Source organism: Salvia miltiorrhiza, chromosome 3 (assembly GCF_028751815.1).
Source record: "Salvia miltiorrhiza cultivar Shanhuang (shh) chromosome 3, IMPLAD_Smil_shh, whole genome shotgun sequence".
Taxonomy (NCBI): domain Eukaryota; kingdom Viridiplantae; phylum Streptophyta; class Magnoliopsida; order Lamiales; family Lamiaceae; genus Salvia; species Salvia miltiorrhiza.
In genome coordinates, this window is record NC_080389.1 from 7155604 (window position 1) to 7181361 (window position 25758).

Consider the following 25758-nt stretch of genomic DNA (forward strand, 5'->3'; position numbering starts at 1 on the left):
ACATCTCTTGTCCATCAAAGAGAGCCGTTTCCACACAGACAAGGAACCTCGAAGATTGAAGCCTCAGCCCAAATTCGAATTGCTCTCCAACGGAAGAAATCTTGAGGATGATTTACGCCAACGGATCTATTCAAGAGTTCTCCTACAAATAGCGCTCGTGGATCACTTCAACCTTCACCGATTCAACGACATAAGCTGAAGCTCTGCCGAAATAGCTACTCAGCCTAAAGCTTAACCGCCCCAAAGCTTGAATCGAAGAAGAGAATTCCAATGCCAAAATCAGTCACTGCTGATTACATACATTCTCTTAGACCCTAGGCATATATCTGTTTACCCAGAAGCCAAAGGTCAAACTTGCTTCAAAGAACTTGTTCTTTGTAAGTATAGTTGGCACTCGTTCAAACCTCCCCCCCATAAGAGTGTTTGAGTGGTTCGGAGTTCAGGAAGGTACTCTGAACTCTGAGTGGAAAGTCTGAGCACGAGGTGTGCTTAGCAGGGAAATCCTACGCGAGGTGTGTGGGTGCTGAAGAAGGGTTTTCGTCAGTTTACGGTTGTGTGCACCAGGCAAGCACACGGGTACGGTTTGCAGTGCACCAGTGAAGCACTTGCGGAGTGGATTGTTGGTCTGATCAACCAGTCGTGGATGTAGGAAAGGGTTTTTCCGAACCACGTAAAAGTCTCTGTGTTATTTACAGCTTTCAGTTTTACATTCTTACTTGTGCTATATCTATCGATAAAACTGAACACTGACTAATAGCAAAGAGAAACCTTAATCCAACAACTTGCTCCACCGAGGCTATTACGAAACTAAGTTTAATTTCCGCTGCGTATGATATCAATCTGACTGAACTATCCTCTGATAGTAAGGAAGAGTGATATCATCTCTATCTTTGCAAACACGACTGAAGCCCTTACTTGGATCAGTTAAATTCCAGCAACTTAACTGATAACTCTTTACTGAAGAGCTTTCAGTATCAGTCGTCAACCCTGTTGGTCAAAACTGATTTCAGTAAAACAGGAGTCTTTGTTTGCATGTAAAGTTTCGTTTTGATCTCTGACTGAGATCCCTCTGATTGAGGTCAGTAGATTGCTGCAAAAATAGCCTATAGGTGTATTCCCCCCACACACCTATTCGAGACCCCACGGACCTAACACATCTTTTTGTACATTATATCATACTCTGGAGGGGTGCTGAAATGATGAATCAATGAAGATGAACTTTTGGGCAACTTTGTGTATCTTTCTCAACTTTGTGTATCTTTCTCAAGTTTTATGTAAAATCATTTATTTTGCTCATTGATTCTGTAAATTTTCCAAGAAGAATGAAAGATGAAATTAAGCTTCTTCATTCATTAACAAAGGGAAAATTACATCTTAGAATACAGAAACATAATTACTACAACAATCAAAGCAAAAGTGAGAATTCTAAGTCTACATTCCATTGCTTTGAACTTTGCTTCCACTGAACTTGGCATATCTTTATTGTTCACCATGGACTCAAGGGCTTCAACTCCATCACCTTCATACCCACTGTCATCCATCAAGCGACGAAGGCCCTCCATTTCGACGAATGTAGCATCTCTTTCATTTCTTAAATTGTTAAAACAGAGCTTGTAATATGGTGTTAGCTCTGGATCGACCCAATCCCAAAAACGACAATCCTCGCCATCTCTCTGTCCACATTCAACGTACCTCCTCTCTGGATTCTTCTCAGTGTGAGAAGTTTTCATAATCATAGGGAGTTTATGAAAACATCTCCTGTAGACGCCTTTACTCGACCTTTCAATTGACGAAGAACTTCGCGAATGACTCATGATTCTTCCTCGATCTGCCTTCTTTCTTCACGATCCGCGTTTATCCCTTCAATTCGATGGCATTCTAGAAATCGGGAGATTAGGCGCAAGAACCCTAATTGTAGAGGAAGAACGTTGGATTTCAATTTAAAGTATATTAATTCGTTTAATTTCTTAAAACGACGTCGTTCAGTGTGTTAGAATGTAAGTATTAAACGGCGTCGTATTCCTACCGTCTCTGGTCGACCACGTAGACAAATTCCGGGAGCCACGTCAACAGTGGCGAATGTGTTGGTCAACGCGGGTGAAAATCACGATTAAATTGAAAGGTCATGTATTCTGGGGCTATTTTTGAAGGTCATGTGCAATTTGTAAATTCGGTGAAAGTTCGTGTATTTTTTGGCTATTAACCCAATAAACAAATCGAAAACACTATGCATAACCTACTTTTAACTTTTAAGTAAGGTGACAAAACAGTTGTTGCTGGTTTTATAAATGAAGATGGATCACCCTTGGGTTTCTCTAAATCAGCCACCCATTCCTGCAAAATGAGAGGAATATCACATACAATTAATATGTGCAGACCAAAGGGAAGTTAGCAGAAACCATGTACCAAAAATTAATCAAATTCACAAATTAGACCCTTTACAATGTACATGCCAATAGACCAGAGTCATTATCTAAAGTGAAGAGGTCCATCCATTAAAGAGTATTACAGAACATAATATATCAGTAAGATAGAGACAGATAAATGCACCATAGGAAATATCAATTAGCTGAAGTTTCGGGAGAATGGAGAATGTCCTCAGGAATACCTTGTTTGCCATAGAAGCTTTCAACCTTCTTAATCCTTCTGATCCACCTCTTGGAGATGAGGCCCAAGAGGGGCTCCCCAGCAAGTTTGACACAAGATTGATAACTTGAAGGTGGTTTTCCACCGTTCTAGGATCAAATAATGAAATGGAGTCAATGAAAAGAAGATATTGAAGAGCAATATACTAACATTTTGTAAATATCTGCAAGTAGTAGGGAAACCAACATGCCATACTAACCTTCTCTAGATATCTGCAAAGAAAAATAACATAAAAAAGACTCAATTTTTATTAAAAAATTTAACAAAAAAACAATAGAAACAGAAAAAGTTTACAGTACAATCAAAAACCAAGCAAAGGTGAAAAAAAAAAATCTTACCAGCAAGAAGCAAGAAGACACAAATCAATCATGGATGCGATATTTTTTTTTCCTCTGCAAAGAAAGAAAAATAGCTAGTGACTCAATTTTTAATCAAAAAATTCAACAAAAAATACAATAGAAACAGAAAAAAAAAAATTACAGTAAGAGAAGCAGCAGGTAAGGCGGTAGATAGACTGAACAAATAACAATATTTCAGATCTTTCTCAAGATCTCTCATCTCTCTCATCTCTTTCTTTTTCTTTCAATCATAGTGAACCACATAACTATTCTCTCGAAGTCTGCAAAATAACATAAACATTATCTCAAATTCTTAAAAATCCTTGAGTCTTCTCCCTTTCACTTCTCAATATTCGGTGATTAATTGTCGTTGTCAATCGGCATTACAATACCAACTCATCCTCAACAACAATTTCGCAACGACCTGACTCCGATATTCACCCATTTACCAATTCTCTTATTCTCTCCCCTGAATCCATTGATGGGCTAATGGTATGGCGGATGAGTCTCCATCAGAGTTTGATGAGTGAATGGTGAATGACGGTAGAGGACTCAACCGATGGTGGAATTAGAGGAATTACCGATGGTGGAGAATAGATGCAAACGGTTTCAATATTGGGGATTATTTTGATTTTTGAAGTTGTAATTGGTGTAGAGAATAGTGAATGAAGAGAGATACGTGTGAAAGAAATATCAAGAGAGAATAGTGAAAGAAGAGGTAGAAAACATGTGAGAGATAATTTTTTCCACGAAAAGTTAACTGCTGAAAAGTGTGTTTTTATATAATATATATAAATTAATAGATATAGATTTATTTACCACAAACTGTATTTTCATATAATAAATAGATTAATTTTAAAATTTTTATTAAGGACGATTTATAAAGATTTTTATTAAGGACGATTTATATACAATTTCTAAAATATTCAAATCTATTTATCTATTTATTATATGAAAACACAGTTTGTGGCAAAATTGTAATGAAAAAATCAATCAAAGAGTATTTATAAAACTCAACAAATCCCATATATTTTCTCTCTCCTCTCTCCTCTCTTTCATCATACGTATTCTTCAATTTTCTATACTCTCTCTCTCTTCATATTTTGATGATTTTTTTTAAAAATCAAATTTTATTTATAAAAAATATTCTATATATATCTTAAATTAAAGATAAATGCAAGATTTTTGATTTGGTATCAAATAATTATTCAACTCTTGTATTAGTATTCTAATAAATTCTAATAATATAATTTATTTTCCTACTTATCAATTGAAGCTTTTCTAATAAGATGACATTGGTAATGAGCTAACTTAGAAAAAATAATTTTATGCATGATTAGCTCATGTTTTAAAAATATATATTGTGATGTGAAAACTCTTTTTTTATTATTTCTTCGTTTCTTTTAATTTGAATGACATATTTATTCTATAATTTTAGAGAAGAAAATAATGTTTTCCATCAAATAGATGGAAAATTAAAAACGATACTTTTCAAAATTATAATAAAATTAAGGATCTTTACTGAGTAATTGATGTAGATTATTTTATTTTTTAAGAAAAAATAATTTACATTTACTTATATTCTAACTATATTTAATATTTATTTTTTATTTATTTGATACATCATTTAATTTATTTATTTTTGATAAATTATCATGATTAAATAAAAAAATTTAAAGGCCGCGCCACATGGGGCTCGAACCCAAGACCTTCGGTTTTAGACATTAACCCCTAATCGCTTAACCGATACACACACTACATCGTTTAATTTTGATGCAAAACTATGTTCGCCGTGCATCGCACGGACGAATGTACTAATTTGTGTGTTAATTCACAGCCCTGTCAAAACGAAATGGGCAAAATCTCAACCAATTTCACATATGCTTACCATGAACGAAAAATGGTAATATCATGACAAAGCTTCACTGATTATGAAGACCCCCCCCCCCCACCCCCCCCCCCCCCCCCCCCCCCCCCCCCCGCGGCCAAAAAAAGTAATTATTAATTTAGGACAAAATTTAAGCTATACATAAGAAAGAATCTCGACTGAATCTAACATTCTCAGTAAAGCATGCATTTTGATTCCTTTTATTTTATATTAATTTTTAATAAATAAATAATCTATTATGTCTTCTTACTTTTTGAAACACATATTAAGAAGCGGTTTCATTTATGAATATAGATGGTCCCATTAGCTCAATGTAGTGGTTAAGGTCCTTTCCTTTATTTATTTATTATTATGGGATTGAGTCATTTGTAAATGGAACATCATAAAATGACTTTTGATCGAGTCATATTTAAATGGGATGGAGGAAATATATAAATTAATTTAATAAAGAAGTTATTGAAAGTAATTAAAAATATGATGTAGTTTGAGCCTAGAACTAAATGTATCAAATTTTATAACCTTATTTGATCGTTCTAAACTTCCAAATCCTGAATTAGTACCTAGCTAGGTAGTCTATACTTTGGTTCAATAAAACTTTATTTTAATATAGTTTAGGCCCTATTACGTTTTTCTTCTACTCTACAATTTTTTACCAAAGCCCCTCTCTCTCAACTAATTTTATCGATTAACAAATTAAATCTATTAGTTCATCGCCATTTCAATATGACTATAGTTAAATGAGTTAAAGAGAATTAGTAATTATTCGAAGTCTTCCTTCAATATTGTCATTGTCAACCGACAATTCACACAAGATCAAATTGACCAATCTATATAATACTCCCTCCGTTTTTTTATAAGTGTCCCATTTAGCTCATTTTTTTGTTTCTCAATAAGTGTCATTTCAAAATTTGAGAGTATATTTATGACATTTTTTCTATTTTATCCTTATTTAATACTTGTATGAATGTAATAATTAGTTGTATATATGAATTTATTATGACAATTACTAAGGTTACAAATGTAAAATATCTTATTTTATTGGTATGTGTATTTTGACGGCTGAGGACACTTAATAAAAAACGGAGGGAGTATATAAAAGAGGAGTTTTTTTCCCTTCATTTCTTCCCTCTCTTTTTTTTCTCTCTTCTTCCATCAATTATTTTACTATTTTTTCATTTTGTTTTTCTATATTTTAATTATTTTCTAAATATTATCAAATTCGATTCATAAAAAAATATTCAACACGCATCTTAAATTTAATAGTATAAAAATCAACAAAAATGAATTTAAATTGAATAAGTTGTGAATTATTTTATTTTATTTTAAAAAAAATTGTATTTATTTATATTTTAATTTTATTTAATCTTTATATTTATATATTTGAATATATCTTTTAATTTCAATATTCGCCGTGCATCCCACGAATGGGGGTACTAGTATAGCATAAATAACACTAATGTCCTTATCACCATAAACGTATACATGTAGCATTAATTTACTATGGCCCAACTCTACATTTATACGTTTATTTTTGATGGATTTAATCTAGTTACTATATTAGGCAAATGATTAATGAACTGTTGTTAACTAAATTGATTCCTTGCTCATCTCATTAATTTCCTACAAATATAAGTATGAAAAAGAAAAGTAGTTATTGCCAACGGCTCAAATTGCTCTTTATGCTAAGAGCCAGTGTAGAAGTAAAATGTTTATTCCAAAATACTACTATATTATATTTATTGTTCGGCTTTGTGGATTTCTAAATATATTTTTTTTTCTTTTTGTATAAAAATGATGTTTCAGTCACCAATTTTCCTGATATACAATTTTTATTCAAATTGTAGATTCTTTGTCAAGAGATTAAAATAATTTGAGACTGTCGAACTAAAATAAAATAAAAATGAAACTTAACCAAAAAATCAAAATAATCATTGAATTGGTTTCCTATTTGTGTAATCAGATTGCAAGAATTTTGATAGAACTCATGAAAATCTTTAATGACATGTAATAACAAATATTTATAAGTTATTCCACAACTAACTATATATACATTACTTGACTTAGACATAACAAATTGATTTAAAGATTTTTCTTAAGAATCGATTTAAACACAGTTTACTAATATTCAAATTTGGTGGGTCATTCACAATCACAGCCTCATATATCAAAACCATGTGATCTGTATAACTCCAAAACGGGCAAAATCTAAATCAATTTCACAAATATTTACCATAAACGAAAATGGAAATTTTTTGACAAAGTTCATTGATTAATTTCAAAACCATGCATGTGATCTGTAAAACTCCACAATGGCCAAAATTTAAATCATGTATTTTGATTCCTTTTATTTTATATTAATTTTTAATAAATGAATAATTTATTACGATTTCATAAAGAAGTTATTAATTTTAGTTCGAATAAAACTTAATTTAGGCCCGATTGCATTTTTCTTCTACTCCACATTTTTCTACCAAGATAAAATTGACCATGCATAAACAAAATCACGAAAAATATTGGTACCCATTTCAGCACCCTCTCGGCTCCCATCATCAATATAATGCTACATCCCCCACTCTCTCTCTCTCTCTCTCTAGATTTTAAATCTGATATCTCTTTCTCTCTCACCCCATGCTAAGTTTCCTATTTCCCCTCTCTCTGTGATGGATGGCTGAAAAGCAACCTTGCCATCTTGATTACCTATTTGGCTATTTTAAATTTATTAGAATAGACCAATCACATATATAGTACTCACTTTATTTCTTTTCAGTTTTCCCCTTTTCCATTTTGTGATTCTAATGGGTATATTCATTCTTGATGGAGACAATCAGATCCTCTTTGTCTCTCTTTCTCTCTCTCGATCACCCCATACAACGTGTTTCCCCTCTCTCTGTCTTCACCAAACTTTCTTAACCCAATGTTGCAATAAGAGTTTGGTGAGTGGATTTAATGGTAGCAAATGCATTAAGAAATAACTTAATTTGCATGCATCATCTCTTCTTCTTCTACTACTTGGCATAATTAATTAGCTCTATTTAAACAAGATGCGAGTAATGCTTTTAAGCCATCGCATTCTCTCCTTTTGATTTTATAAGCCATCGTCGCATTCTCTCCTCTTGCATCTCCCTATCCTTTTCAGCTAAAAAAACAAGAAAATGTATTACTCTAGCAAAATCTCCCTTGTTCTCGTGTGCTTCTTCTTCCTTGGCTTCGGCACTGCCACGGCGACGGCGGCCGCTTGCAGCAACGAACCACTAATATTCAACTTCGGAGACTCCAACAGCGACACCGGTGGCGCTTCTGTTCTTTCAGGGCGGGAGCTCGAGTTCCCGGAGGGGCGAACATTCTTTCACGAGCCAACCGGCCGTGCAAGCGACGGTCGCCTCATCCTCGACTTCTTGTGTGAGTCCCCCTCCTCAACTCAGTATATGTTATATTTATAACTAATTGTGACTATGGTGCGTGTGTAGGCGAGAGTCTGGAGACGAAGTTCTTGACCCCGTATCTGGAGCTCTTCACTCCGGACTTCTCAAACGGCGTTAACTTCGCCTTGGGCGGCGCCGACTCTCGCCTGGGAAGAAACGACATCAATTCCGTTGCCTACACTCTGGGGAACGAAATTGCCGAATTCAGTCGGTTCCGAAACGTCGCCATTCGCCGCGGATCACGTTCATGCTTAATTGATAAGTCGAACTCATGGTTTAATGTAATAACTTGGTTTGAAATTGTTGTGGACAGATGCAGGGCAGGTGAAATCTGCTCTCTTCATGCTGGATATCGGCCAAAACGATCTCCAATTCGACGCCAATAAAGAAACTCCCCAACAAGTGCTCGAAAGAGTCCCCAGAATCGTCTCCAACATTGGGGAGGCTATGCAGGTTAACTCATTAAATAATCTCTCTTGCTAATTAATACTAACTTTAACTATAATATAAATATTTTTCTATTTTCTTCATGCAGAAGCTATACCAGCTGGGTGGGAGAAATTTCTGGGTGCACAGCACGGGGCCGTTGGGCTGTTTGCCTTCCAACGTAGCCCTCATAAATGCATCCACGGTGGTGGACGAGTACGGCTGCGTTTCCGACAGGAACAAAGCAGCTGCCGCCTTCAACTCCCAGCTTGAGCGTCTCTGTCGGGAGCTGCGGTCGGAGATGGGCGACGCCACCATCGTCTACGTTGACATCTACTCCATCAAGCTGGACTTGATCGTCAACGCGACGTCGTATGGTGAGAATCTTTTTTTTTTTTTCATTTTGTAACTAATTCATATATAAAAGTTATTAATTTTGATCGATTGATGCAGGGTTCGAGAATCCATTCGTGGAGTGCAAGCGGGAGAGGGTGTGCCCGGAGGGGTCGCGGTATGTGAACTGGGATGGATTTCATTACACGGACGCGGCTAATATGTTGGTTGCCTCTAAAATAATTTCCACTGCTTTCTCTACTCCACCTCTTCCATTTCAATTTTTTTGCAATTAATTATCTACTCTTGTCTTGTCGTCTCCACTACATATGTAATAATCTTCGGCCTTTGCTTATTTGTATTAATCTGATATCTATTATGTCATGGTTAGTTTGTATGCATCTTGACTTTTTTCTTTTTCCTAGTGTAGCATGTTTATGTGTTGAATGAGATGAGATTTAGCGTCGTGCAATTTTTTGAATTTGAGACTTACATTTTCTTCCTCGAGGCAGTGTATTTTAATTTAAATACAACAATGAGTACAACCATCATTATATAATACGAACGAATAAATAAAGGAGTTTAAGGGCGTCAGTGAGTTGTGGCGTCGGTAAGGCGGCGGCCACCGTCGCTGGAGTTCAGAGAGGGAAGGATTAATGGCGAGGTGAGAGAGAATGGGTGTGTGTGTGACCAGTTTTCAGCCAAGAGAAAGAGAGATTAGAGAGATGGGGATACACAAGAATTAAAGGAGAGGATGGGCTGTGTTTATTGGGCCCCTTTTCTTAAGTTGGACTGAGCTTAAATTTAAATGTAAACTGGTAAATGGGCTGATTTGTAAACTGACCCATATCTATATCTGTATATATGTATCAGTCTTCCTATCAAAGCAAACTTAAATCCCTCCAGTTTCTTTTGATGTATCGCTTGTGGAACCGAGAGAGTAATAATCTCTCCCTCTTTCGTGGGATACAGTGTGACATTAAGAGCATGCAACCATTGATGTAACCCTATCAGTGTATAAATACATAATGAATTAATGATGTAACCCTATCAGTGTATAAATACATAATGAATTAATGATGTAACCCTATCAGTGTATAAATACATAATGAAGCGAAGTAATTATCACGTGCATGCAAGAGCATGCAACCATTGATGTAACCCTATCAGTGTATAAATACATAATGAAGATCTATGGAAGCTTTGATCTTCCTTTACACAAATCTCTCTCAATATGACTCTTAACTCCCTCTCTTTCTTATATTCAAACACGGTATCAAGCTTCTAATTTTCTCGATTCTTCCGCTCTTCCTCTTCACAAAATTCTCGTGTTTCTACTTCCATAGATGTTCTCTCATCTGTGTATATCATCCATGGCTCCTTCCACAGCAGTTACCAATCCAAATCTTCCTCAACTTCATCCAATCAGCGTAAAATTGGATCGAAGTAACTATAATTTTTGGAGCACGCGCTCGTGCGTTTGGATTCGAAGATGTATTGCGCAGTAACTTTGCTCCATCGCAATACCTTGAATCCACATCTGATGCTGCTGTTCAAAATCCTGATTATCTCGTGTGGCTTAGGCGAGATCAGTTTGTTTTTAGTTGGATACTAACCTCTATCTCTCCATCCATGATTGGATACGTTGGGAGATTCTGCAGAAATCTGGATTGCCTTTGAAAAGTTATTTCAATGGCAATCTAAGGCTCGTGCTATGCAACTTAGATTTCAGCTTCAAATGATTAAAAAAGGAAACTCATCAATTGATGAGTATATACTCAAATTCAGAGATATGTCGGATCAATTATACAGTGTTGGCCAACAGATCTCTAAATCTGATCTAGTTACTCATGTTCTGGCTGGTCTTGGTCCAGAATTTGAGAGTGTTAGTGTATTTCTTCAGTCCAGATGCGAAGAATTGACACTACATGAACTTCAGTTTGCATTGCAAACCCATGAGATTCACATCCACAAGTGGAAATATACCTCCTACTGCTTTCACTACTCAAACTAATACTGTCTATTCTGCCAATTATGCACAGAATCAAGGAAACAGAGGCCGTGGCCGTGGAGGTAGAGGATCTGGAAATGGAAATTGCAATCGAGGGGGCAGAGGTGGTGGTAGGTCCATTGGTAACTACAACAACAAACCAGCCTGTCAGTTGTGTGGTAAAACAAATCATACTACTTTGAAATTCTTTAGGAGATTTGATGTTAGTTTAGTGGTTCTGGTCCTGATATAAACTCATCTCCACCTCCCCAAGCTCACATGTCTACTACAGAAAACTCATATCCCTCTCCACAACAATCCTCTACTATCACAAATCAAACCACCTCACCCACAACCTACATTCTAACCTCTCCATCACAGAACTGATCAAACTCCAACAATGAATGGTATCTTGACACTGGAGCATCTGCTCATGTTACATCTGACTTCAACAACCTTCAAATCAACTCTCCATACCATGGAAATGAGACACTCACAGTAGGTAATGGCTCTCAACTTGAAATTACTCACATAGGCTCTAGTTCCTTCTATTCCACATCTTTCCAAAGATCTAGTTCTCAGTAATGTGCTTTATGTTCCAGACATTACCAAGAGTTTGCTGAGTATTTCTAAGTTTACAACTGATAACAATGTATATCTTGAATTTCACTCCTCCTACTGTTGTGTTGAGGATAAACAAACTCATCATATCCTGCTGGAAGGCAAACTTAAAGAAAGACTATATCAGTTGGACTTCAACCCACCTACATCTACCAGGTCCTCATCATTTTCTTCCTGCTACTTAGCAAATAAAGAGAATAATGTCAACTTGTGCATCATAGATTAGGCCACCCATGTACTTCTGTTCTACATTCTGTCTTCAAGCTAATGCAACTACCTTTCTCTAAACCTTCCTTTTGTAATGACTGTGCAGTAGGTAAGATACATTGTATGAACTTCCCATCTATAGCGATTAAAACTACTGCACCTTTCCAATTAGTTCACACTGATGTCTGGGGTCCTAGCTCTACTGCGTCTCATGAAAACTTCAAATATTATATCCATTTTATTGATGATTTTCACTAGATTTACTTGGATTTATCCCTTACAAATTAAATAAGAAGTCTCCACAATATTTGTTAAGTTTAACACCTTCATTGAGAGACAATTCAATACCAAGATTAAATGTATCCAATCTGATTGGGGTGGGGAGTATAGGCCACTACAATCTATCCTAGATAACTCAGGTATCCAGTTTAGACACCCATGCCCACATACGCATCAACAAAATAGCAAGTCAGAAAGGAAACAAAGGCACATTACTGAGCTAGGCCTTACACTTCTTGCTTCTGCCAAATTACCCTACACATATTGGTGGAATGCCTTTGCTACAGCTGTATTTCTTATCAATCGCTTTCCCACTCCAACTCTCAACAATAAGTCTCATTTTCAATCTCTTTTTCACACTTTGCCTGAATATACCATGTTAAGAACTTTTGGTTGCAGTTGCTTTCCCTTCCTTAGGACCTATAATTAACTCTTCTAAACTGCAATTTGCAATTCAGGTCATCTCAATGTATTTTTCTAGGATAAAGGCTATAGGTGTCTCCATCCATCTGGTAGAATTTACATAGCTAGGACAGTTAAGTTCAATGAAACAAAATTTCCATATGAACAACTCTTTCCACCTTATCTTCCACCTCGAATCTCTTCTTCTCTGAATTCTTCTCCAGTCTGTTCCTGACTTTATATCTCAACCTATCCCAACTTCTTCACCACTCTCCTATACAACCACTTATACAACCTAATACCACTGCCCCTAACATACACTCACCTGCACCATCTCCTCCCCCTCCTATCCTCCTCCTGTTAACGGACATCATATGCAAACCAAAGCAAAACAAGGCATTCATAAACCTAAAGCATTCACTGCTCAAAATAACAAAGCTATTGGTGACACTGTTGTAACTATCATAGAACCAATCTCTGCCTCTGCTGTGAAGGAGCCCCTTTGGCTTAAAGCTATGGAACAGGAGTTTCAAGCAATAATTGATAAGTCTACTTGGGAACTTGTACCTTACTCAGATGACATGAATATCATTCAATGTAAATGGGTATTTCAAGTCAAGAAAAATGCCGATGGCTCACTGGATAGATTAAAAGCTCGTTAGTGGCTAAAGGCTTTCAGCAAAGGGCAGGAGTAGATTTTACAGAAACTTTCAGCCCAGTGGTAAAGCCTGTTTCTATACGGCTTATGTTTTCTCTTGCATCAAGTTTTCACTGGGATATACAGCATATTGACATCAACAATGCGTTTCTAAATGGAAATCTTGAACAGCCTATTTACATGTATCAACCCGAGGGGTTTGTTGATCCAAAATACCCAAATCATGTCTGTTAGTTGACAAAATCTCTATATGGCCTCAAGCAAGCACCCAAGGCTTGGTATGATAGGTTAAAAGATTATTTCCTTCACTATGGTTTCAAGTTTTCTGCCTGAGGTCATTCTCTATATTTTATGAGAAAAGCTGGAAAACTCTTACTGGTTTTGGTGTATGTAGATGTGTATGTAGATGATATACTACTCACAGGTGAAGATCCAGCCTTGGTGTCTGATCTTATCTTATCATACATTTGTCCATAGAATTTGCTCTCAAAAGCCTGGGTCTGTGAATTATTTCCTGGGTATACAGGTTACTCGCACAGTCGCACTCCCTCTCATACTTATCACCTTTCTCAGTCAAAATACATAAGGGATCTGCTGGCAAAAACTAATCTTTTGAACAGCAACCCACAACCCTCTCCATATGATAGTGGATCTAAACTTCATCTCACCCTCTCCATATGATAGTGGATCTAAACTTCATCTCAAGGATAATTCTCTATTTTCTGACCCTACTCTATTCAGAAGTGTGGTTGGGGCTCTTCAATATCTGACTTTATTACGGCCTGATACTGCCTTCATGGTCAATAAATTAAGCCAGTTTATGCAAGCTCCTACAGAGGTTCAATGGAAAGCTTGCAAAAGATTGTTGCGATATCTCAAAGGATCTATTACTCAAAGTCTTGTTTTCACTCCTTCATCTTACCTACATCTTCAAGCTTTTGCAGATGCTGACTGGGCTGGTTCAATGGATGACAGGAAATCCACCGGTGGTTTCTGTATTCACGTGCATCATTTTACACAATATGATCGTCCAAGATGAAGGCGAGCAGGCTACAGAATGGGCAGAAGAGGGCAATGGCGAAGCTTCGAGTAGCTCTGCCGCAGCTCGTCAGCGCACGGGTGCTCCGCCGGAGTTTCGCGCATATGTGGCATCACTTGGGATTTGAAGGAGCACATTTGGTCTCGCTTTGGTCCGATTGAGCCCTAGAAAATTATTGTAATTTTTATTTTTATTATTGTATTTTAATTAAGTCTTGAATTTTATTTTAATTATTGTAATGTTTAATTTATTTTCAATGAAAATTAAACATTTTAGCATAAAAGTGTTGAAATTGGAATTTTGGTGGAAATGAGGATTTTAGCACCAAAGATAGAACTATGCATTGGAGGGGGGAGGTGCTTAAAGTGGGGACTACCATTATAGCACCAACTTAAGCACCTCCCATTGGAGATGCTCTAAGGTACATATTAATAGAGCTTTGTCTTATGTAAGTTCTTTTCGTTATTTAGATCATATCATTAGTGTTGAATCCTTAGTACATTATCTTTTCTTCTCTTTTAATTGAAAACTCTTTTGAATAATTAACTGAAAAAGTTTATGCTAATATACTATTATTGTATAGTTAATATAAAAGAAAATTACAAGGGCCCATTTTCTAATTTTTGGTTTCACATCAATTAGAATTGACTATACAAACAGTTTGGTACCCATTTCTTGCTTTTCATCATAAAAGAAATTGTCGGGGAAGAAACGATCTCGCTGCAGTTGAGTACACTCTGGGCAACCAAATTACCGAATTCAGTCGGTTTTGAAACGTGTCCATTTTCCGTGGCTCCATTGATAATCAAGCACGTTCATGCTTAATTGATAATGCATGAATTATTCTGATAACTTGCTTAATTCCATTCTCTTCATGTTGGATATCGACCAAGACGATATCCAATTCGATGGCAATTACAAAACTCCCCAACAAGTTCTCAACATAGTCCCGCACTCATCTCCAACATTAGAGATGCTATGGTGAGAATGTATTTTTTTTTTTTTTCATTTTGTAATTAATTCCTACATAAATTTTTTTAATTGTTATAGATGCATGGTTCGAGAATCCTTTCGTGGAGTGTAAGAGGTAGGGGCAAAGTGTGTGCCCTGAGGGGTCGCGGTATGTGAACTGGGATTGAATTCATTACACAGAGGAGGCAAATATATTTTTTGCCTCTAAAATACACTTTCTCTACTCCACCTCTTCCATTTCTATTTTTTTTGCAATTTATGTACTCTTGTCTTGTCGTCTCCACTACATTTGTAATAATCTTCCTCCTTTGCTTATTGTATTAATCTGATATCTATTCTGTCATGGTTAGTTTTTTATACATCTTGATTTTTTCTTCAGTGTCTTGCAAATTTTTGAATTTGAGACTTACATTTTTTCTTCCTCGAGGCAGTGTATTTTAATTTAAATACAAGAATGGGTGCTACTGCCCTGCGTTCGAATGAGCATGGGCTCAACTTAGGTTGTCTGTGAGTTCTGGCGTCGGTGTGAGAGAGGGAAGGATTGGCGAGATGTGAGAGAGAATGGGTGTGTGTGTGTGTGACCAGTTTTAAGCCAAGATAAAGAGAGGGTGGGCTGTATTTATTAGGCCCCTTTTTATAAGTTGGGTTGAGCTTATATTTAAATGTAAACTGATACATGGGCTGATTTATAAACTGATTCATATCTATATTTCTGAAAATCGACCGCACAATGCATAACCTTTCCTTTTCATCTCAAATTTGTACGTTGTGGAGTTGGAAATTCACACGGAGTGGCCGAAAATGATAGGGTGGCCGCCGGAAATGACACGTGTCAATTTTCGACGTCGACGTAGATAAAAACCAAACACTGGACAAATTTGAGACGAAAATGGAAGGTTATGGCCGATTTTCGAAATAGGTGCAATTCCAAATTCCAGAATACATTATGAATTTAAGGCAATTTTCCGCAAAATTAATCATATATTAAAAAAGAGGTGGTCTTGGGTACACTTGGGTGTACCGTACAACTGGGTTGCACCTTCACTTAGAATTTGACCCGCACACTAATTTGAACCCATATCTTGATCCAAACCATATAATTAACACTATTATAGGTACGAATCAACCCGGTTGTATGGTACACCCGGGTGTACCCAAGATTTTGAGATTAAAAAAATGCAAAACATTAGTAACGCTTCATCTCCATCAAGATTTCAGTTTATTCATATTGTTGAAAAACATTTTAAGATGATTTTGTCCTTTGTTTAGTCACAAACACAATTTCCATAACATTGGGGCTCACATTCGATTGTGCATTGTTTGTCACTAGTTTCTGATCCTGATTGTAAGTGGCATTCGCATGCCCCAAACTCCAACACCTCTTTAGCGATACATTTTTGTGAGGCCACTACAAGAAAAATGCTAATAGACAACATGCGAAGCGTGTCATCTATTTGAAAATCGCATGTCATGTATGTAGGTGTAGTCTATTTGAGGGCGCTAATAGATAACATGCGCATGCGCGTTGTCTATCAGCTAATAGACAACATGCGCATGCGCGTCGTCTATCAGCTAATAGACAACATGCGCATGCGCGTCGTCTATCAGCTAATAGACAACGCGTAATAGACGACGTGCATGCGCATGTTGTCTATTAGCTGATAGACAACGTGCATGCGTCCGTCGTCTATTCGTTGAATTTTTCAATTTTTTATTTTAATTCTGCAGTTATACTTAAATTTCCTATTTTTTCAAATAAATATTTTATTAAATCTAAAAATTCATAATAAATAATTTTAAATATATACACGAATAATAAAAATGTCATTCATTAATTTCAAATATTCTTTATCATTCTACATTGAAAAAGTATCCATTATACAAACATTCTACATCAAACCAAATAAAATATTGTTCATCATAATTCATGACAGGTCCACGTGATCTTCGCTTTGAGGACGAGCCATAGTCTTGACCAGAGCAAGTAGAATAGCGGGTCACATTTAAGAGGGATAAGGTTCTCGCTGAAGAGCTTCTTCGCAAATGTAATAGGCTGCTGGTAGCAGTTGTATGACTAAAATATGAGTAATTTTTCAGCAACGGAGCCTGAGCAAATTAGAGAATCCATATTAGATGATGAAACTATGAAGACTGCGTTGACAGTTGATATTTCACAGTGAAAGCCAAGCTGTTTGTACACATCTAAAATCAACTTTGCAATCAGACCAAAACTTATAAGAAGCATTTCACCTAAAATAGTCAGAAAGCCAAAGCATAGAAGCATTTCATCACTTCATACCATATAGATTTACAAGCACAAGTCACAGGATATTCCAAAAAAGAGAAGCTAAGCTGATTAAATTAGACTCCCATGTAACCGGAATAGGAAAATAGGGAGGTTATATGACCAATAGACACAAATATCACATGAATAAATAAAAAGGACGTCTATTTCTATCCTTAATAAACAAGAGAAAACATCTGACCTACCCCACTTGATTATATCTTTATGACTAAATTCAACATCAACGTAAACCAAAGAATCAAACAACAAATACTCACTATGATAAAATATTTAAAACAGAACAAAAATGGTATTTCAAATCTCTCAACTACTTCCTTTCATTAAGTCAGAATCATAAAGCCATGAAGATGGGGAGATATAATTAAATTCCTAATCAACTGTAAAGCTTCGACCAATAATGCACAAACCCAACTTGTAATTTGCGTTGAGAATTCAAGCTGGAGGAGTAAACCACTCACAAGCAAAGAATGAAAACAATTAACAAAATAAACAAGCAATTTAATACAACAGAAGTAATGACCAAAAAAATCACAGCCAAGATTAATATTTTCGGTTATACTACATATCTCCCTTAAATTACCAATACAAAACCAAAAGGGTCCCCAAAAAAACATAAATTCCGACCATTTCCACAAATCATCCAAAATCAGAGTAATGAACAAGAGATGTATGATGATATTACCAGCAAGATCGGTCTAGGAGGTGAGGGATTTGTGCAACTCAACGAGCTGCTCACAAATGGTGGCGTAGACAGCAATCTGCTTGCGGAGAACTTCCATCTGCTCGTCCGTCAACACCTTCACAAACATCCCTGCAGCAGCACCTGTAGCAAAAACAATTTTTTCACATGTTGAAAGCTGGGATTCTCTGCAGTAGCACCTGTAGCAAAAACAATTTTAGTATGTTGCTACTTCGTATCGATTTCTGAATATAGAGCAACATAAAACTTTCAGCTCCTAAAATCAGCATTCTTCCTCATCTTGCAACTCAGAAGGAATAGAATAGAAGTCCATAATAATCCACTTTAGAAGAAAACCAATCTTTTTAGTGTAGTGTGTGTGTGGCTGCAATCACAAATAACAAACCAATCATGTTATTTAAAAGTTTCATAGCAGAAATCGAAGAATGCAGTAGTGTGTGTGTGTGGCTGACTCTCGGTTCAAATCCTCTCTTTCCAAGACTCTCGATTCTTCAAAATTCTCAAACAAAAACCTTAGCAAATGTAGAGACAAATTGAAGAACTTAACAAAAACCTTAGCAAATTGAAGTGCAGAGACAAAGTGAAGAAATTATAGGTATCACAACTACATTAGCAAATTAAAAAACGAAGAATACCCAAAACCACTTAACCAAATCAGCTGCTCCGTTTGGTGCTGTCGAAAGTGGTGTTCCTGGTGATAGCGTAGACAATGAGGCGGAGGTGCAGTCGAGCGACGAGGGGGGTGAGGTGAGGCGAGGCGAGGAGCAGCAATACACGGCGCAGCGAGGAGAGGCGCAGCAGCGCGGCGAGGCGAGGCGCTGCAATCGACGGCGACGGCGAGGCCAGGCGCAGCAGTGGATCGACGGTGGGGAGGCGGGACGAGTTGCTGGACGGCGGTGAGTGGAGCGTTGGAAACGAAATTCCCAGATCTGATACCAAAAGGCAGAAAGAGAGAGAGAGAGATAGCGAGAGGCAGAGAGAGATCTAGGGCAGAGAGAGATCGAGAGCAAAGGAGATCGAGTGTGAGAGATGGAGAGAGAGATAGGGGGTTTACCTGAGATGGAGCAGTGGCGATGCGAGGAGCACGGCGGCGGCGCGGCAGAACTCGTCGGAGAACAGGATTGAACAAGATTTAAAAACCCTAGGTAGTTACTAATTTAAATTAAGGGAAAGAAAAAAGAAAGAAAGGAGGAGGGAAGAGAGAAGCCAGCCTCGCCGCGCCGGAGGCGATGAGAACCGGCGACGTTCGCCGGAGAAATTTGGGAGAAGGAAACGGCAGAGAGGGAGGGAGAGAGAACATATTGCGTGAGGGAGAAAATTTGGATTTTGAGTAAATCTGAATTTTGATAGACGACGCAATTTTAGGTGTTGTCTAATATGATAATAGACGACGTGCAACAAAGTCTTGTCGTCTATTGTTGGCGGTCATAGACGACACGCCCGAAACACGTCGTCTATTCTATAATAGACGACGTGTTTCGGGCGTGTCGTCTATGACCGCCAACAATAGACGAAACGACTCTATTGCACGTCGTCTATTACCATATTAGACGACATGCTTGGCTGTGTGTTGTCTATTCCCTTGCTCATAGACAACGCGAATTTAAAATGCGTCGTCTATCACCTTATTACACAACATGCTTTGTTCAATGTCGTCTATTTCATGTAGTCTATGATCTAAATTCTTGTAGTGGGCACACTCCGCATCACTCCGACACGCAGGTCCTTCAACAATAGTTCATAATAAAAAAAATTAGTATATAAATAGTTGAATGCAACATCAAAAAAATTTATTAAAATACCATATTCGCTGAAGACATATCTTAGCTCGTTGAGACAAATGCAAACGCCATCCAAGCATAATGGAGGACCTTTATTGCATATAATTTTACAGTCCTCACGTAACACGCATTTTGCTAATGACATTTTAACTGCATTTATCCGAAGAAGAAAAACATCAATTATACAAAACATAAAACAAGTTGAAGAATATATTTTCAAGATTGAAGTCTATTGCTTAGAATACACACACACACACATATATATAGGGTGTGGTTCTAGAGAGAACTACATTATTTGTGAGAACGTGAGAACCATCAAATCTAATGCATCCATTGTAAAAAATTAATGCATTCGCTGTTAAAATTAATGCACTCAAAAAAATAATAAAAATTACTCCATTCAGGATTCGAACTCAAGATCTGCATTCATCCAACCAGATGATGCATCCACCGTAGATCTTGATGATCGAATGGCTGAAATGGGTCTCCGTTCTTCTTTTATTTAGTGGTTCTTTCTTGAACCTCTCAATATATATATATATATATATATATATATATATATATATATATGGTGCGGTTCTAGTGAGAACCACAATTTTTGTGAGAACATGAAAACCATTAAAATTACTGCATCTGCTATACAAATTAATGCACCCGCTATTAAATTTACTGCAATCCAAAAAATTAAATTTTGTTTTGCTCCACTCCGGATTCGAACTTAGGATCTGCATTCATCCATCAAGATGATGCATCTTGATGATCAAATGGCTTAAAATGGTTCTCCGTTCTTATTTTATTTAGTAATTCTTATTTGAACCTCTCCCTATATAGATAGGGTTAGGATCAATGGAAAATTCTATATTATTCGTTCTGAATAAGTCAATAGCTTTATGAGAACCACGTCTTTTCGTGAGAATGGAGAACCATGAACAAACACATAAGAGTAATTGGTAAATTAGCCAATTAATATACTTTTAGTTGAAATAAATACAACTTCATGCTTTCAGGTCGTTCCATAAAATACTAGAACTATAAAATAGAAAACAAATGATACAAAATTTATCTTTAAAGCCTTATATGTTATTTGAATAATCTATAAAAACTACTATATTTATAAGTCTAATAAAATTTGCTACTTGAATAAACACACTAGAGGAAGAGATGCTGACCATCAACTATCATTAACAAAAAGATGATCACAAAAGTCGACTTTTGAGAAGCCATGTTAAATATTTTGATGATGAATGCTTACACTGAAACTGTATATTGAATAGTCTTTTCTACATATTTATATAGTGTTCCAAATACGAACTCCAAATATTTCATTAATTATTATAGTTAACTGTACATTCTATAATTTTTGTATTAATTGACATATAGTATTATTTAATCAAGTATGGTGAATAAAGATCTTGTATAAAACAATACTGATTTCCAAGATACATATTGATTCATTCTATTTAATTATAAACATTTTCTTTATTCATGTTGTATAAAAACGCTTCAAATTATATTGAAGAAGAAAAAAAAATAGTTAATACTACATTTCCCTTTGCTTCTTTTATTTGATATCTAACCTGAATGGTTAGTTCATGTATCTTGATTTTTTTCCAGTGAAGCATATGTTTCCATGTCGAATCGAATGAGATCCAGTGTCCCAACAATGGGTGTGAGTATCCTACTACTACATCTATTATTTTAATAATAAGTTTCTATAAAACATAAATTAATTATAATGTTCTTAATCATACTAAATTTTTATTTTAATAAATTGAAATTCTAAAAATTTATGCGCAATAATTTCAGATTTATTAACCTTTAGTAGCGAATTTTTAACTAATAGAAGTGAAATTAAATGATGTAAAGTAACTGTATAACCTAACCGGATGGAATAAACATTAGTTAATAATAAGAATTTAAACTAAAGCATAAAAAGTAAATTGAAGCAAAAATAAATTGGAAATGGGACATAAAAGTATTACATTAAATTAATCTTAAGTGGTGTTGAATACTGTCTACCCAAATTCATGCATGGTATAAACTAACCAATCATATCTATACCTATTATAAAAGAGCCTTGTTTTACAAAATTTGATTTACCTATTATGTCCCTACTTTTAATTTATTTTAAGGGTAATAATGTAATATCATTTTATTATTATTACTATTGTTATTATTATTATTATAAGAAGAAGAATCCTACACTAATCATAATTCTTTGTATCTTAAGCGATATATATACACTATATATATTATTATATTATACATATTGTATACTAATTGAACTCTAAATATGATTGGAATCACACTTTTTTTTCCTAATCCTATTTGTTTCTCTTCGCACGCCTACACTCAAGAAAAATCCCACATTAATTGTTTCTTTCACCATCCAAGACTGCCGAAGAACGCATCTCAACAATTTGAAGACTGCTGAAGAACGCATCTCTGGCATCCTCAGCCGCAAGCCCCTGCCGGAATCCCCCGACGACCGAGAGCCCCTCCAACAACAGTACGCGTATTTTGCTCGTGTTTTTGTTTATCTCTCTAACGCGCATATTTTCCCAAAAGATACGTATTTGTTAGAATATTTATTGTGTTTAACTTGAAGCTTTGTTTAGGTCTCGGACAATAGAGTTGTTTCATATTTTACTTGGGACATTGTTGGGTATCTTCGCCTAGCCAGGGTTCACCTCTTGATTCCCGAACCTCCTGTCTTCCCCACTCGTGCTCAAGCACCTTTAATCTTCTTCTTCTTCTTTTTCTTGGTCAGATCTTCACTTCTCTACTCTACTCCTTCTTCTTCTTCTTCTTTTTCTTCCACAGCTTCTCCTTCTTCTTACTATTCAGATCTGCACAAGGGAGAAAGAGAGCAAGTAAAAGTGATACGAATACAAGATTGAAGAGGAAAGTAAGAGCGAGTTTAGAGAGAGGGGAAAAGGTGTCCTCGGGACACAGTGGGGCTCAGATTTTCCCCTAGTACTCAGCAACCCCTCCGGCAGCAGAATGATCAAGACCAAGAGGTGGATAGAGGAGCGGCTTCTCAGATCTCAGCACAGTAGAGCCACCAACAGCAGGAGCCAGAAAACAGAACTCTGATGGCTCAGATCTTCTCAGGTAACCACCAAACAGGGCTCTGGTGAACAGGAAAGCCCGGTGATACCACCACCCACACAAGGAATCCCGTATATCAAAGAAAGGATTTCACACTTGAAAGGAATAGTAGAGCCTTTCTCACTTTGATAATTCGATTATCCCCATATGAGAGAGCATCACGGATATAAAGAAGAGCATCAGAATAACGGGAGGGAGAATCGCCATTGAAGGCGATGGAGAAACCAAGGCAAAAGGGCGGTGGAAAGGTGGAAGAGGTGAGGAGTCGGAGAGAGAGAGAATTATGGTAAGGGAAGCAGCGCAGAGTGAAGTGAGAGAGAGAGAGAGGGGCTGGGATGGGGTATATCAGAGAGGGATATGGGCTAGGGTTAGGAGTGGGCTCGGTTCTGGGCCCTAAAGTTAGCCCAGACAAAAGAAAATAAAAGGAGTAAATGAGAAATGGGCCAACCTCACATATCCACCTTTGGCACATTGATCATTTAGTCACCATGGAAGGGCCAACCATTGATTTGGAGTTATCATCATAGCCCCCATTTTTACTCTTATCTGCCACAAAGTCAAGACAAGAGAGGGTGAGAGAAATATTAAGCATATTTAACTCAATCTCAAACCACAGAGATCAACCCAAAAGGAAATCACCATTTCTCAAACCCAAAGGGTTATCATTGAAGACACAACAAAACTCAAACAACAAGAAAGCAACAACACACAAGACACAAACTTCAGAGACACACAATGCAAGAGGCAGACACACAAAAGACCAGAGCAAGACACCACACTCAAACACAACATGCAAGAAAAGAAAAAACAAGAAAGAGACAAGCAGCCACAGAGGCTGAACTTGCCACACAAAGGAGCACACAAGATCATCCAGGACCAATGTTTAAGGTCCCTTTGCAAGATTCCAGCTTTGCAACTGGTAGACACTTAGTGCCCATATCTGCAGGATTGAATTCAGAGGGAATCTTGTTCAGAATCACATCACCCTTTTCCACAACATCTCTGATAAAGTGATACCTAACATCGATGTGTTTTGTTCTATCATGGAAGACAGGATTTTTGCACAACTGTATAGTAGATTGACTATCAGAGAAGAGCACAGGTTTATCATCAACAAACTTAATTTCAGAGAGCACACCACTTAACCATATAGCCTCCTTTACAGCTTCAGTAGCTGCAATGTACTCAGATTCAGTAGTAGATAAGGCCACAATGCCTTGTAACTGAGACTTCCAACTTATGCATGCATCACATAAAGTAAACACATAAGAAGTAGTAGACTTCATATTGTCCCTATCATTAGCATAATTAGAATCCACATAACCAACACATTTAACACCATTTCCTGACTTAGAGAAGAGCAGACCATGATCCATAGTAGATTTCAGATATCTAAAGAGCTATTTCATAGCTTCCCAGTGAGGAAGTCCAGGATTTGACATGTATCTACTCAAACAAGAAACAACATAAGCAATATCAGACCTAGTGCTAATCATCAGGTACATAACAGAGCCTATAGCATTGGCATAAGGAATATTTCTCATTTCTTCAAGATCAGATTCAGAAGTGGGGCATTGTTTCTTACTTAACTCAAAATGGGATCCAAGGGGCACATTGACAGGATTGCAATTAACCATGTTGAATTTAAGAAGAACTTGCTTCACATAATCAGATTGATGCAGTAAAAGAGTACAGTTCTCCCTGTTTCTTTCTATGCTCATGCCTAGGATTTTCTTGGCATCCCCTAAGTCTTTCATATCAAACATATCACATAGACATTTCTGAACATGTTGTATGGTTTTCAAACAAGGACTAAGTATGAGCATATCATCAACATATAAAAGCAGGAACACAGTAGACTCACCACTCAAATGATACAAGCAATGATCAAAGCTGCTCCTAACAAAGTTCAAACTTTTCATGCATTGGTCAAACTTCAAATTCCATTGTCTAGAAGACTGTTTTAAACCATACAAGGACTTTTTAAGGAGACACACTGTTCGCTATTATTTTCGCTACGCCGCAAGTGCACGGTGTAGTTGCAATATAGGGAAGCAAGGTCGTATTCCACAAGGATTGGTGAATTTAAACTTCTAAATATTATTAATAAGTTGTTTTCAATCTATTTAGACAAACCAAAGATGAAGAGATATTGAGAACTAAAACAAAGCTAAATAAAGCAAGTAAAGTAAATAACAATAACATAAACTTAATTAATAAATTGGGGAATGACTTGAAGGAAAGTTATCCTAGGGACTAGATTTCGATGGATAGTAATGAATTTCAATCTAAAGCAATATTAATCTTGATATGGCCTACTTATCTAGGGCGATCTCCCTACTAGTTCTAGCCCCCTCCCGGACGACTAAAACAATAGATTACGGGTCATAATTGCCGTCCCCGGTCAATTTCTAACCTATAACTCCCAATAGCACAAAAGATCAACAAGCCCTCACCCAACTCTCAACCTCCCGGTTTATTGAGATGATATGTTTCAAGCTCCTAATCTATTGTAATTATCCTCTCCCGATTCAAATCACAAATTAGAAATGCACAAAAGGTGGCCAACCAATCATACAAGAGATAAATCTAGGGCTTGAAAAGATAACAATAAGCACAATCAAGATATATATTAAACAA

The 25758-nt window shown here is 36.5% G+C and overlaps 1 protein-coding gene and 2 long non-coding RNA genes across 5 annotated transcripts; 1 reads left to right on the forward strand and 2 right to left on the reverse strand.

Annotated features, from left to right (window-relative positions):
- Positions 1–1350: 1350 nt before the first annotated feature.
- On the reverse strand, positions 1351–3655 carry LOC131017297 (uncharacterized). Its single transcript, XR_009099535.1, has 4 exons — positions 3127–3655; positions 2985–3038; positions 2609–2735; positions 1351–2334 (listed from the first exon to the last, which is right to left on the reverse strand). It is a non-coding gene; the product is annotated as an uncharacterized LOC131017297 (long non-coding RNA).
- Positions 3656–7693: 4038 nt separating this feature from the next.
- Positions 7694–9454, forward strand: LOC131017284 (GDSL esterase/lipase LIP-4-like). The gene is made up of 4 exons (XM_057946010.1): positions 7694–8271; positions 8340–8747; positions 8830–9097; positions 9174–9454. Exons 2-4 carry the CDS (start codon positions 8637–8639, stop codon positions 9347–9349), a joined length of 555 nt encoding a protein of 184 aa, XP_057801993.1. The 5' UTR covers positions 7694–8271; positions 8340–8636; the 3' UTR covers positions 9350–9454.
- Positions 9455–17034: 7580 nt separating this feature from the next.
- LOC131017289 (uncharacterized) lies at positions 17035–19559 on the reverse strand. 3 transcript variants are annotated; one of them, XR_009099526.1, is made up of 4 exons: positions 19281–19559; positions 18877–19155; positions 18209–18405; positions 17035–17327 (listed from the first exon to the last, which is right to left on the reverse strand). It is a non-coding gene; the product is annotated as an uncharacterized LOC131017289 (long non-coding RNA). The 3 variants fall into 3 exon arrangements; XR_009099525.1 differs by having other exon boundaries at positions 18862–19155; XR_009099527.1 differs by having other exon boundaries at positions 18209–18349; positions 18862–19155; positions 19281–19558.
- Between the last annotated feature and the right edge of the window lie 6199 nt (positions 19560–25758).

Bases quoted from the DNA above. Each gene is read 5' to 3' on its own strand.
- LOC131017284 (XM_057946010.1), top strand. From the start codon at position 8,637: ATGCTGGATATCGGCCAAAACGATCTCCAATTCGACGCCAATAAAGAA. The intron at 8,748-8,829 runs GTTAACTCATTA...TTCTTCATGCAG, and splicing joins ACATTGGGGAGGCTATGCAG to AAGCTATACCAGCTGGGTGG. The intron at 9,098-9,173 runs GTGAGAATCTTT...CGATTGATGCAG, and splicing joins CGTCAACGCGACGTCGTATG to GGTTCGAGAATCCATTCGTG.